The sequence below is a fragment of the Lutra lutra genome, chromosome 7 (assembly GCF_902655055.1).
Source record: "Lutra lutra chromosome 7, mLutLut1.2, whole genome shotgun sequence".
In the NCBI taxonomy this organism is placed as follows: Eukaryota; Metazoa; Chordata; class Mammalia; order Carnivora; family Mustelidae; genus Lutra; species Lutra lutra.
In genome coordinates, this window is record NC_062284.1 from 109,698,048 (window position 1) to 109,713,487 (window position 15,440).

The 15,440-nt window shown below is 37.4% G+C and overlaps 1 protein-coding gene across 1 annotated transcript in view; it reads right to left on the bottom strand.

Annotated features, from left to right (window-relative positions):
• Nucleotides 1-395: 395 nt before the first annotated feature.
• Nucleotides 396-15,440, bottom strand: part of KCNH5 (potassium voltage-gated channel subfamily H member 5) — a 336,334-nt gene continuing 321,289 nt past the window's right edge. Inside the window, exon 11 of the mRNA XM_047739277.1 lies at nt 396-2,783. Within this exon, the coding sequence (XP_047595233.1) occupies nt 1,836-2,783 (948 nt within the window). The 3' untranslated portion in view covers nt 396-1,835. The remainder of the gene's footprint in view (nt 2,784-15,440) is intronic.

Sequence of the window (15,440 nt, forward strand, 5' to 3'; positions counted from 1 at the left end):
TAGAGGCACATCTTGTGGGCATGTGAAGAAGCTCTAGTAGAAATTCTAAAATACCAATTGTTTTTATAAATTGCTGTGTTCTGCACTTCTCCAGTCTGATTGCGATAACTTGTCTTTCAGTTCTGGTGGTTTTGTTTGGGGATGCTGGACACAGTAAGAAAAGCTCATAAAAATGGCAATGGTAGGTCAAAAAATCTCCTTTGATTTTGCTATCATGTTGGGTATGTTGTTAACATATATATACAGATGGTCCGATAATGTACAAATTACCGGAGTCTATTTTCAACTTGATGCAAACTTTAACATGCACGCACCAGTTTAAAAGTATGCCTCTTTGATCAACTGCACAAAATATACTTTGGTCAAAAGAAAGAAATTTTTCTGGGTTCTTACAAATGAACATGTATTTTATTCTCAATACATACCATTTAAGGGAATAGCTACACACAAGTGTTTGTACTTTTTTTTTTTTTTTTTAGTTGATTATAGGCACTTTCTAAGAAGAGGATTTAGGACTCAAAAGACTCTGAAATTCAGTCTTTAGTACCCTCCTTTCATAAATGGATCTGCCTGAGCCACAGTAGTCTAGTGTAGCAATTCAGCAGAAGTTCTACAGCAGAACTGTGTGCAAAAAAGCTTTAGAAAATTGTAACCAGAATAAAATTATAGAAAAGCAGTTATCTGAACTGAGCAACTTAACATCTATCTACTTCTTAGGTTTTTTCCTAACCATGTTTGATGCGTTATCCCTATAAACATTGCTAAGAATCATGTGTGAATGGTTCTATACCTGTGTTTCACCCTAAGTTACAGATATGCTACAAAAACTATCTGTTTACATTCATTTTTATTTATATCATTATAGTTAAGATTTTGATACGATTACTCAAATGTGTTTTGTTTCTTTGCCAAGAGCCTTTCAACCTCACCTTTGAACAAGTTTTAGAAACACAAATTTAGAACATTAATCACATCTGGAAAACCAGCATCTCTAATGTGAATTGTTAAAAGGCCCTGTTACCCTGTGGTGCAGTTCTTCTATAATAATATACACTATATTAATAGTTCCATATTTATGGGGTTGATAAAATCAGCTAAGATGGCAGCTGTTCTCCAAGACGGAGGGAGTAGGGATTTCCTTACATAAGAGTAAATGATTACTATCTAAGTACAGTGTTAAAAAAGGAGAGGTATAGTTGAGCAAAAATGCAATTCATGCACAAAACTCATAGCAATACGTTCTCAATATCCCACACTGCTATCTGATTTAGGCAACAAAACAGTCATTTAGATGGAGCAAACACTGCCTGTTGGGGAAAATAACCTAACACTAAGTTACAGAAAAATATCCCATGAAAAGAGATTATAAAATGGTACCAACAGTCTAAAAGGTTGAACCCTCCCTTGGCATTAATCTCTAATTTTAACTTAACAGAATAGTGAGAAAATGACAGCTCAATATACTCAGCCTGAGATCAAATTTGTCATGGCAACATTGGCAGGTTGGACCCTGATTCTTCAAATGTTACATTGCCTTGGTTAACAAAAATCATACTTTTTTTGTATTAGAATAGAGATTATAAACAAATGTAAAGTGTGCATGCAGTCAACTGCATAATATACAAGCAATATCTATGTTTTAAATAATCATCTTCTTTGGCAGGCCAGAATCCAGCTGGACATGCAGTATTTACATATCAAAATCCATATTGTGTTCATCATATTGAAAGCAAGTGAAAATATATAGATGTATATACGGTATATACACACATATGTATATAGATGTATATACTGTTTTTAATATATTAACAAATATATATGTGTAGATATATATATTAAAAGTGGATTTCATCTTTGTCAGATTCAGGTGACTCAGGCCTTGAAACACTAAAAATATCCTGACATGGTATCTGGGGAGGTACTTGGAGTGGCATTTGGGATTTGGGAGAAGAGGTCTGGGGCACGCTTTTTTCGGAGAGTATTTTTAAAATTTCTGCCACCTGCTTTTCCAGGGCAGTCATTCTGCAGCTTAGCAGCTGAATGTCCTCTTTGAGTTCATGCTTGACTTCCTGCAGTGTGGTTTGTAAGGCCTGCTCTGGGATGGGATAAAAGGGGTGCTTGGCGTCAGCCTGAATCGGGCTGTGCTCCAGCGGACTTCTGGCCTCTCCGGCCTTATCCAGACGAAGGTCACTTTTTGTAATCCCACTGTCACAAGAATCTGTTTTCCTTAATGGGTTTTTGGTAACGCTGTTCTCCGAATCGCTGCCCTTGGGGTCCTCTGACAGTAGCCCCATGGACTCGGCTTTTGTGACATTATTCCAGTCTTCCTTTTTCTCCTCATGCACTCCCATGTTATTCTTGAGTCGCAGCCATCCCCTCCCATTTCCGTTCTTCATCCTGATCGGGCTGTTGACTTTGAGGCATTTGGGGTCAGCACTGCCATTGGGCTTGAGTTCCATGGCCTCACGGTTGTTTTGCTTGAGGGACTCGCTGGTTTTCACGTAAGCCAGAGACGTCTGAATGGGCGTGATCTGCGACACAGTGACCACACTGGTGCCTGTGATGGAGGCTCCATTCTGTAAGGAGCGGCTTTCTACCTGAACCTGGTTCCGCTCGGGGTCACTCTGGGTGGACCCCTGATTCCGCAGCTCCTTCTGCTGCTTGAACTTCTGGAAGAGCTTTCGAACTGGGTGGTCCACGGGGATGCTGAGGGTGACCTCGTTCTTCTGCCTGAGGCGTTCCTCTTCCTCTTTCTTCACGTCACTGATTTTTCGGAAAATGATCTGTGGAGGGGGAGAGATGTTCAGAACGTGATTACAAACATAGATGGACTGCTAATCGTGTGACAGGATGCTGGATAAACTTTGTTTCGCTGAGGAAACCCTCAAACGCAGGGTAAGATCACTTCGGAAGGGAAAAAATACCTCAGTGCCACTTAACGGACGCAGTATACTGAGAACTCACCATGAGCACTAACTTAGATTATGTCATCCTACTCTCTTGCATACAGGAGGGGGAATGTAATGGAGAGAGAGCTGAAGAGAGGTACTTGCTTTCTAGTTTATGTTCTAGTTTAATAGAAAACATATAAATGCATACGTTAGTACATATGTGTATGCATATTTGTGTAAGGAAATACATTAAATTTCCTTGCATCGCTATTTCTTGTATGTTTTCCTTTTATATACCAATATATTCAGTACCATTTTTAATAACATCCCCTGCTTAGCGGTTAAATTATGAGTTCCAGGCTATAAAAATACCGAAATGTTAGACGGTTTACTAACATAGCACCTGTGATGGGTGGGGGGAGGGATTACATTTATTTAGGTGTACAGAACTAGGATCTGTAAGTAAAAGTTCCTGAGAGGTAAATACCAGCTCAAAATATACTTCATTTTAAGCTGCTATCTATTTATTGAATAAAGAGCCTTGAAAACTGATGAACTTCACACCACTAAAATACCCCAATAGAAGTTAAGTATGTTGTCCAAGTAATACTATCACGGGGTGGGAGATTGGACTCTTCAAATTTCAATATTCCTTAAAATTGTTTTTTTACTGTTAGTATTCATTTTTCTCTCAACACTATTCCAACCTACTTACAGGTTCTTCTTATCTTTTGAAATATTATAAACAATTTCAGTGTAAAGTGTTTCTCCCATTCAGATTTCAGTATTGTTAATAGTTTTCTGTGCATATTTCCAGAAGTTTTTTCATTAAGTTTTTTACTTCCAGAATTAACATACAATGTTCTGTTCAACATAGTGATTCAACACACTGTACATTACCCAGCGTCCATCTCAACAAGTACACTCCTTAATCCCCATCACCTGTTTCCCTCATTCCCCACCTACCTCTCCTCTGACAACCATGAGTTTGTCCTCTATAGTTAAGAGTCTGTTTCCAGGTTTCTCTCTCTCTTTCTTTTCCCTTTGCTCATTTGTTTTGTTTTTTAAATTCCACATATGAATGAAATCATATGGTATTTGTCTTCCAGACTCTTTCTATGAAGCCAGCATTACCTTGATCCCTAAACCAGGCAAAGACCCCATCAAAAAGGAGAATTTCAGACCAAAATCCCTGATGAATATGGATACCAAGATTCTCAACAAGATCCTAGCTAACAGGATCCAACAGTACAGTAAAAAGATTATCCACCATGACCAAGTGGGATTTATCCATGGGATACAAGGGTGGTTCAATATTCGCAAATCAATCAATGTGATAGAACAAATCAATGAGAGAATAACAACATGGTCCTCTCAAATGATGCAGAAAAAGCATCTGTTCCTGATTAAAACTCTTCAAAGTATAGGGATAGAGGGAACATTCCTCATCTTCATAAAATTTAAGAAAAACCCAAAGTGAATATCATTCTCATGGGGAAAAACTGACAGCCTTCCCACTGAGATCAGGAACACAACAAGGATGCCCACTCTTGTCACTGTTGTTCAACATAGTATTGAAAGTCCTAGCAACAGCTATCAGAAAACACAAAGAAATAAAAGGTATTCAAATTAGCAAAGAAGAAGTCAACTCTTCTCTTTGTAGATGACATACTTTAATATGAAAAACCCAAAAACTCTACCCTCAAATTACTAGAACTCATTCAGCAATTCAGTAATGTGGCAGGATACAAAATCAGTGCACAGAAATCAGTTGCTTTCTTATACATTAATAATGAAAATATAGAAAGGGAAATTAGAGAATTGATTCTATTCACTATAGCACCAAGAACCGTAAGATACCTTGAAATAAACCTAACCAAAGAGGTAAAGAATCTGTACTTGAGGAACTACAGAACACTCATGAAAGAAATTGAAGAAGATATAAAAAGATGGAAAAGCATTCCATGCTCATGGATGAGAAGAATAAACATTGTTAAAATGTCTATACTGCCAATCTGTACTTTCAGTGCCATCCCAATCAAAATTCCACTGGCATTTTTCAAAGTACTGGAACAAACAACCCTAAAATTTGTATGGAATCAGAAAAAAACCTAAATCACAAAGGAAATGTTGAAAAAGAATAACAAAGCTGGGGCTTCACGTTATGTTCCATAAAGAACTCCTCAAGCTCAACACACACAAAACAGATAATCACATCAAAAAATGGGCAGAAGACATGAAAAGATGCTTCTCCAAAGAAGACATACAGATGGATAACAGACACATGAAAAAATGTTCATCATCATTACCCATCAGCAAAATTCAAATCAAAACCACACTGTTATACCACCTTATACCAGGTAGAATGGCCAAAATTAACAGGACAGGAAACAACAAGTGTTAGAGAGGATGTGGAGAAAGGGGAATCCTCTTACACTATTGGTGGGAATGTAAGTTGGGGCAGCCTCTTTGGAAAACAGTGTGGAGATTCCTTAAGAAATTAAAAATAGAGCTACCCTTTGACCCTGCAATTGCATCACTGGGTATCTACCCCAAAGATACAGATGTAGTGAAAAGAAGGGCCATCTGTACCCCAATGGTCATAGCAGCAATGGCCACCAAACTGTGGAAAGAGCCAAGATGCCCTTCAACAGATGAATGGGTAAAGAAGATATGGTCCATATATACAATGGAATATTACTCAGCCATCAAAAGGGACGAATACCCAACTTTTGTATCAACATGGACAGGACTGGAGGAGATTATGCTGAGCGAAATAAGTCAAGCAGAGAAAGTCAATTATGATATGGTTTCACTCATTTGTGGAGCATAAGGAGTAACATGGAGGACATTAGGAAAAGTGAATTAGGGTAAATCAGAGGGGGAGATGAAGCATGAAAGACCGTGGACTCTGAGAAACAAACAGGGTTTTGGAGGGGAGAGGGATGGGGGCGTGGGTGAGCCTGGTGGTGGGCATTAAGGAGGGCACATATTGCATGAACAATGGGTGTGGTGCATGGACAATGAATCTTGGAACACTGAAAAATTAAAATTTCAAAAAAAGATATGGTATTTGTCTTTCTCTGACCAACCTATTTCACTTAACATTATATTGTCTAGCTCCATCCATATTGCTGCAAATGGCAACATACTCTTTGTTATGACTGAATAATATTTCATTGTATATGTACAACAGTCTTTATCCATTCGTCTATCAGTAGACACTAGGGTTGCTTCCATAATTTGGCCATTGAAAATAATGCTACAATAATGAGGGTGAATGTATTACTTGAATTAGTTTTTGTTTTCTATTTTGAGGGTAAACTTTAACTATAGAATTAAATACATATTGCATGGGCTGTTAGATGGGTAACCACAAGTAAGTATACATAAATTTCATTTAAAATGTATTTTGAACACCAAAAGCAAAATGTTGTAATACAAATTCAAAATATAGAGAAGAATCAAGCCAGATGGTCCATCATCCAATTGATAGGAGTTTCTAGCTTTTTCTACATAGGACTCAGTACCTTCTGATTATATAATTTACTTCTAAAAAAATTTTAAAAATAAATAAAACATCTTTTGAAAATAATACTGGGAAGGACTTATAACTCCATCAAGAGAAGTAAAACTCTTCACCATGTAAGAAATTACCACTCATATTATCAAAGTTAGAAGTGAATTTAATGAATGTGAGATTTTTGCTCAGTCTCCTTCTGAAGAACAAAATAACTGCAGATGGGCTAGCAGGAAAATTCAGAAGGGAGTTTTATTACAGTGCTCTTAGAATCACAATTTTCTGAGGCTGGCAAAATTACTTCATCACCCTCTCTCATTAATTTATTGGTTAGATTGGAGATATATGGCAAGTACATAGCATGTAAGAGACACTCAAAATATGTTGGTTCTCTCCATTGAACTCTCATAAAATACTTTCTATTTGAAACCATTTCCAGCACCTCTTGAGGATTCAATAGCTTCCAGAGGAACATTACAAACATCAGTTTATACTAGAAACCAATACTAGTGATGGTCACTTAACAGAAAAGTCAGGGAGATAACAATCCTCTAAGAGCACACTTTCTAAATTGAGACTGATGCACTAAACACAGTTTATCAAGTGGTAATGATATGTATTTTAAAATAAATATTCTCTAAATTCAATAACTGTCTATAAAGACCAGAATATTTTTCCCTCTCTAGTGGCACATGAAATTGGATCTTTTTTTTTTTTTTTTTTTTTTTTTTTTGGTAAGGATTTTACTTACCTATTTGACAGAGAGAGAGAACATGCACAAGCAGGGGGAGTGCGAGGGTGAGAAGCAGGCTCCCCACTAAGCAGGGAGCCCAACATGGGGCTCTATCCCAGGACCCTGGGATCATAACTTGAGCTGAAGGCAGATGCTTAACTGACTGAGCCACCCAGGCATCCCACAATTGGAGCTTTTAAATGATGTAATACTTATCTGACAGTCTGACATCAAAGTTCCAGCATGATTTTTCAAAGGGTTGACATGTTTCTCATGCTTCCTAAGTCAACAGAGCTTATGCTGAGCTTTCACAATATTAGATTCAAACATGGACACAGATACCATATTCCTTTTCCATCCCTCTTCATTGAAAAGGTACTCAATTTGGTTTTAGAAACTGACATGAGGGGACAAATGACTGGCCACATCCTCCTTCCCACTCAACTTTGACCTTTTTGTTTTTTTAAAGGTAGCTCCTTAGCCTTGGATATATACAGCCTTAGTGTGATGTAATAACTGAGAGTTGCCTTTTACATTTACGATAAAAGGATCTGTTTCAATGCTACTGGTATATAATAGACAAAAATATTACTATCTCTGTAGTATCCATGTGTACTGCTGTATGAAGTTCACAGTTTTTAGAAATTATATTGAAATATTTGGTGTTCCTGGAACTGATTATTTGTTGGCATCTTAGTCAAGAGCATTATGCTTTAAAATTTCAATATAATGGCTAATGACTGCTTATAATTATTGTGTGCTTAGCGAGTTTAGAATGTTTAGTGATTAAGCCCACGTAAAACAGCAATAAAAGAAGCCTCCTGCAGTTTCCCTGGCCACCAGCTGGCCCCTCCCCACAAACCAACAGCAAACAAAGGTGTCTGGATTGCTACTATTCAGCTGAGAACAGAGACCCCAAACGCCAAACTGTCCAGTACAAAGGAGTCCTGTCCCAGAACCAGGGGGCCAGTCTGCATCAGGGGACAAATGAGATAGAACTGGGCTGGCATATTTGGCCACCATGAAGATAAAAAAGGAATTGAGAAAGAAAAGAGATTTGGGATATCAGAATCCTAAGTGCTGCACATTGTTCCTTTCTCTCCATCTCCCCACTCCAGGGGGATAGGAGATGAGGTGGAGCTAGACTTAGTCCCTGGAGCTTGAGGGGTACTTACACACATTGAGACAGGCCCTGACTTCTCATTTGGAGTTTGCAGAGAGCAGGACCCATGCGTTTACTCTCCAGAGCCAACAAAGCCTGCTAAAAAAAAACATAAACCCTCTTTTATGAGGAGGGGAAAGGTTCATCTCCTCGTGTCTACCCATACTTCTTGTGTGCCTGGAGGGCATGGCTAGGATCCCTACGGGCCCAGGAACTACAGCCGGTGGACAATTGTGATTTCAGCCCCCTAGAAGCCAGATGAGGCAAAGGTACTTCAAGAAGGGGGAGAAGTCACTACACTCTGTAGGACCCCTGCTACCAGGGCCTTTCAGACCAATAAATATGCACACAGTAAATCAGCCCAGTCACTGGTGCAGCCAGCTCAAAGGCCAAGGCTCTGAGGAGTTACCACAAGCCCTCCAGGTCTCACAGACAAGCCCTGGGTGTGAAGCGGACCCCGTCCCCTTAGTAGTGGGCCCGTAGGCAATCAGGAGCCCAGTGAAAGCAGAACCAGGTGCAGAGAGAGGGCTGGGAAGAGAGAGTCATGAGGAAATTTCCTACCCAAGCTACAGAATTTGACCTGGAGCCCAGTTGAAAACAATAATACTTGGCTTTGGCCAACTATTTACCATAACCAAGCTTTTAAGCCAGAGGCAACTTTATAAAAATGACTGGGTTAGATGGAGTTTACTGAATGAGGCGAAATTTATTCTTTCTTTTGGCTGTAGAATGTAAAGTATGACTTATTAAAAAATAGTTATTAAAAGTTTGCATATAGCAAAGGGCCACTTCCACACGTGTATTAACTCCTTTAGCTGTCATAACTGCTCTTTGATATAGGTCCTATTATTCTCAAGTTCCGAAGAGCAAACTGAGGCATGGAGATTTGATTTGGTGGTTTGCCCCAGGTCACCCAAGGAGTCAGTGGCCGGGATAAATCCAAGAAGTCCAGTTGCAAGCAGTACAACCGTTACACTCTACTGCAGCTCTGACACTTCTTCCTGGGCCCCACAAAAATATGGGTAGTTGAGTTGGTAAAGCAGGGAGTGATATAGCAGTTTCACACCCAACAGATAACCCTTCACAGAACATTTGCCATGGAGAACCATCCCTGAAAGCAGTGACTTAAAGGACCCCAGCTCTGTGCTTGCTGGGGAGGGTGTCAGGAGAGGCAACTTCTAAGCCGTCCTATTCTCAAAGGCAAAGCCTTTAAAATACATGCCGCATTTTGTAGCATCTTGCTCTCTTCAAGGCAGCTCTTGTGTTTTCTTTTAACTTGCTTCTACTTATATTAAATACCCTGGCTTTACCAAAAACGGGGCAGGGTGGGTCAAAAGGTATAGTCTTCCCTGGACTCTAATACCATTCTTGATCCCATTACTACATAATGCATTTGTTTATGGGGGCAGAGATTTTTGTCTCTTTTACTACGTGCTATATCTCTAGTCTCTCCAACAGTGTTACACTGAAGGTCCTCAATAAGTAAATGTTATTCACCAATAAAATCTTCATACATTCAGCGAAGTATGTTTGTGATAGTTCTATGAATAGAAATTACTACAAATGGGAAGATTTTCTGCTTTTTAAACATTATTTTTCAGTTTAAACAATGAGTCAATGGTATCTATATTCTTGTAATTGATCATGAATGTCTACTCTTATTTCCTCACTTGGAGATAAACACAACATCATCTACCTCCTGGCATCCTCAGCACCTAGCCCACTGCTGGGCACAAGTAGATAGTTAACAAATGCTGTCTCAATACAATCACATTCAAACCTTTGACCCACAAATCAATCATTGAAGAACTTGAATGAGAACCTATCTTTGATTGCATTGTAAGGATACAATAACGTCTAAGAACTTATTTTCCAGTTGGTAACAATGCCACACTTTTTTCAGGCACTGAAATTTTTTAAAAAATGAAGAGATCAGGGGCACTTGAGTGGCTCAGTTGTTAAGCCTCTGCCTTTGGCTCAGGTCATGATCCCAGGGTCCTGGGACTGAGCCCCTCATCAGGCTCCCAGCTAGGCAGGAAGCCTGCTTCTCCCTCTCCTATTCCCCCTGCTTGTGTTCCCTCTCTCACTGTGTCTCTGTCAAATAAATAAATAAAAATCTTTATTAAAAAAAAGAGAGAGATGATTTTATCATGATTACAAGGTTTAAAGACTATCCACAGAGGTACCCCCACAAGTTGAACCATGACATATCTGTAAAGTATGATAGCTTTTTGTTCTGTCTTAAATTATACAGAATGTGTTATAGATAAATAACACAAAACGGCAGGGGTGCCCGATGGAAGTAATTCACTGTTTTTCAAAAACATTAAATGTTAATAGGCCCTTTCTATAAGTTGTCATAATTTTAAAGATAACTTTATGAGCCTAAACTCCAAATTTAAATAACAATGCATTTTTATTACTAAGGAGACTACATTTCATCATAAAAAATAGCATGGTAATTATTCCACATTACGATTACAAGCATGGGCCGTCTCAAATATATTCTGCTGATCCTTCCTTCTAAGAAGTGCTTTTTACCTTTAACTTTTTAATTATGTATATAATAAAATGGTTCAAATTAATAACAGAAGGGAAAGATGGATCAATTTTATTTAGGTAAGCCCTTTAAAAAGAGCATGTTTTTATTTAAATTTTTTAAAAATTTTGCCTACTAGTCTTTGAAAATTGAAAGATCTACAAACAATAAGCATTTTCGTAATTCAGCTGATTTCCTGTGTGGGCCATGTGTCATACAGAAAGGAAAACATTTCCTGCTAAATGAATACATAAGTTATATAGATTAATTATACCCAATTATTACATAGAAATGATAATTTTCTCTAGAAAAAAAATTTAATTTCCCCAAAGAAATCATTTTAGAAAATGCGAAAGATCTTAGTATTCATCTAACACATGAATTAAACAATATAGAAGAAAAATATGTATATCCATGATTCCCAACATGGTATTAAATCAACTTCTAAAACTCTAATATTTGGGGGTTTTTTCCTCAGCATTAATAACCTAGAACCTTTGCACTTGATGTACTCTATGTCTATCTTTTGTCCAATGGCAAATCAAATTGCTGATGAATACCACAAAAATTAAGTACAAATTAAAAAAAAGAAAAATCACAAATCAGACTATGACTCCAGCCACACATTTATTGGTAGAATGAACAATAGCCTGTTCTGTTTCTATCAGCAAAGAGGTTTATTTCACTTAAGCTTTTCTTCTCTGTGCTTCATTATGTTTTGTGAAACCCATGCTGGAAGGTTTAATTTATTTAAATGATAAAAGCTTCTTAAACTTAACGGGGAACATGGCCAACTGAGCTTTCCATTTCAAAAGTAGGACATTTGATCATAAAAGCGATATCAAAATTGAATAATTTGAATGTGTACTGAACTTTGAAATCCAATAAAGGCAAGGAAAAAAAGGGTTAGAATCATTTGTTTAATGACATGGATTTAGTGTTATATAATTTGAAGGAAGATAGAGGAGTTTCCCCTCAAATGGCCCATCACTTTCCAGATCTGTGACTGTAGGGAATTGACTAGGAATTTATAGCCATACGTGATCAGTCAGAAGCTCGAGTTCATCTGACTCTTATGGGATCTAGTTGGTTTTGTTCTTTCGTTCTTTTTACTGTTTCTGTAAACTTAAGTCACTAATTCTACCCCTAGTTCTTTCAATCCATTCCAAGCTAAACTAACACAACAAAGCAGGATTTATTGGCCACTATCATGTATATAACAGAGGCTATAAGCTCATCTTAATGAAGGCCACAGTGACAGGGCTGAGGCAGATGGTCATTCAATAAATTTAGACGTGTGAAGGAAAGGTAACAATGACACATCACACTCTATTTGGAAATCTGGCTGCCCTGCTTTACTTTAGCCACTCATAAGTCCATAAGCTCTTCAAGGACAAGGAATGTGTTATAGATCTAGTTCAGCCTCTTAGGTCCTAAATAAATTTTGAGGAATTAACCAATTAATTGATAATTGTAAAAAAAAGGCGGGGGGAGGGAATGAAGATGAGTAGAGAGGAAAAAAAAAAAAAGGAAAGAAGGGAGGGAGCGGAAAGGGAAAAAATGATTATCTTTTGATTTTGTAAATGTGTCAGGTAATACCTGATGTGGATAGGGGTGGTTGGTAAAATGCAAATGCAAAACATCCTGAAATTACTAATACTATTCTTGAATTTATTAATGAAATCTTCTAGGCCCCATTTTTCCTTACCATATGAAAGGGTGTGATACGCAACTAACGAGTTGTTGAACACTGCATCAAAAACCAATGATGTACTTATACGCTGGCTAACTGAACATAATAAATAAGTAAATAAATAATGCAAACTTTAAAAAAAGATCATTAATCTCAATTTTCCAGGTTATCCTAAATACAAAAATGTATTTTTCATAAATAACAAAACATATATTGTAAACTCCATTACTGGTGTCAGCATAACTCATAAAATAGTATTTATGTTTCTATTACTAAAAGTGTTTTCCATTTAAGAAGATTATGAAAGAAAGAAAATAAAGTCTTCAAAACCAAGTAAATGGCTAGTCCAAGGTAAAGCTGGCAAGATTTAGATTCATTGTCTCAAATATGGAATCCACAAATTGCCCTCCCTGCCTCAGTTTCTAGTCTCACTTCACCTCATTCCATTTTTTGCTATTGTGTATCAAATATCATAGTATCACAGAACCACCCCCCCCCCCCCGCCAAAAAAATCAGAGAATAAAAGTAAAGCTCTTTAATAAGTCAGCAAGTCTACTATGGCTCAGTTCAGCCTGCCCATCCAACCTGATTCCTACACTCCACATTTGATCTTCATGTTCCTGTCATACTCAACCACTTTGAGATCCAGAATCTATCTGTGATAATGCAAATAGTGTTCTCCTCCCCTTTGCATGCTGGGGAACTCCTACTTATCCTTTAACACTCAGCTCAGCTGTGCTCTCCTTTTTGAGGCGTGACCACCTACAAAACTTGTAGGAACCCAATACAACATAAAAATTTGGAGCCTCTAACATTAACCTTAATAGTAAAATACTGAAATCTCTCTCCTAAAATGGGGAAAGAGGTAACTATGCCCCATCTTGCCACTGGTATTCAAAACTGTAATGTTGAAGGTTCCAACCAGAGAAATTGTCAAGGAAATTAAATAAAAGACACCCAGAATGAAAAAATATAGAAATTCCTGAGAAATACACACACACACACACACACACACACACACACAGAGAGAGAGCTATTATAGCTAATAAAGGAGTTCAGAAGGATGCATGACACAAAATCAATATAAAATTACTTGTATTTCGGGTGCGTGGGTGGCTCAGTCAGTTAAGTGTCTGCAATGAGCTCTCTGTTCAGCAGGGACCCTGCTTCTCCCTCTGCCTGCCACTTCCCCTGCCTGTGCTCTCTCTTGCTCGCTCTAACAAATAAAAAATTCTTTAAAAATTAGTTGTATTTCCATATACTAGCTAGGAACCATCTGAAAATGAAACTAAGAAAACAGTTTCATTGACAATGGCATCAAAGAGAATAAAATACTTAGGAAAAAAAATTAACAAAAGTGCAGGACTTAGACACAAAAGTTACAAAACATTGCTGAAATAAATTAAAGATTTAAATAAATAGACGTTTCATGTTTATGGATTGGAAGACCTAATATTGTTAACATGACAATACTCCTGAAATTGACCTGCAGCTTCAATTCAATTCCCATCAAAGTTCTAATTGCTAGTTTTTCAGAAATTGACAAGCTGATCCTAAACTTTGAATGGAATGCAAGGGACCCAGAATAGCCAAAACAATACCAAAAAAAAAAAAAAAAATAAGAATGTAATTGGAAGACTCATACTTCTCAGTTTTAAATTTCACTATAAAGCTACCATAATCAACACAGTGAGATATGTCATGAGAACAGACATACATCAATGCAACAGAAGTAAGTGTCCAAAATTAAAACCATGCATCTATGCTCAACTGGTTTTTGACAAGGATATCAAGGCAATTCAATGAGGAAAGATTAATCTTTTCAACAAAGGATGCACAAACATAAAATGAATATGGATACCAGCTTCACACCATGTACAAAATTTAATTCAAAATGGATCAAAGGCCTAAATGGAAGAAGTAAAGCTATGAAATTATTAGAAGGAGACAAAGGCATAAATTTGTGTGGCCTTGAATTAGGGGAGGGTTTCTTAGACACCTAAACCTTAAGCCACCAAAAATAATTAAATAAACAAACTGGACTTCATCAAAATTCAAAACTCTTTTGCTTCAAAGAGAAAGTAAACTGACACCCCACAAAATGGGAGACAGTATTTGCAAATCATATATTTGATATGGGTGTAATATCTCGAATATATAAAGAACTATTATGACTCAACAAGAGACAAAAGGAAAATAAAAAAATAAAGGATTTGAATCGACATTTCTTCAAAGAAGTTATACAAATGGCTAATAGGCACATGAAAAGATAATATCATTAGTCATTAGGGAAATGCAAAACCAAATGAGATATACTTCCCATTCTCTAGGATGGCTATAATTGGAAAAATAATGTGTTATCAGTAATAGAAAAATAACAGGTGTCAGGAGGATGTAGAGAAATTGGACACCTCCCTCCATGCATTGGTGGAAGGAATATAAAATGTGGCAAACAGCTCTGCAGTTTTGCAAAAAGTTAAACATAGAGTAACAGTGTGACCCACCAATCCCAATCCTCAGTAGATATCCAAGAAACATAATAAAAACATACAGTCACACAAACACAAGTACACCAGTGTTTATAGCATTATTCATGATAGCCAAAAAGTAGAAACAACCCAAATATACAGTACAGGTGAACTGGCAACCAAAATGGGGTCTATATGGATACAAAGGGAAATTAACGAGCCAGAAAAAGGGTGGGAGTACTAATACATGCTATAGAACGGACGGACCTTGAAAACATACTAAGTGAAAGGAGCCCAACACGAAAAGTCACATAGGTTTGACTTCACTTATCTGAAATGTCCAGAAGAGGCAAATTTAGTCAGAGAATATTATCTATGGCCAGGGGGAAAGTGGGAAATGGGGATGAGTACCCATGGGTATGCAGTTTCCTTCT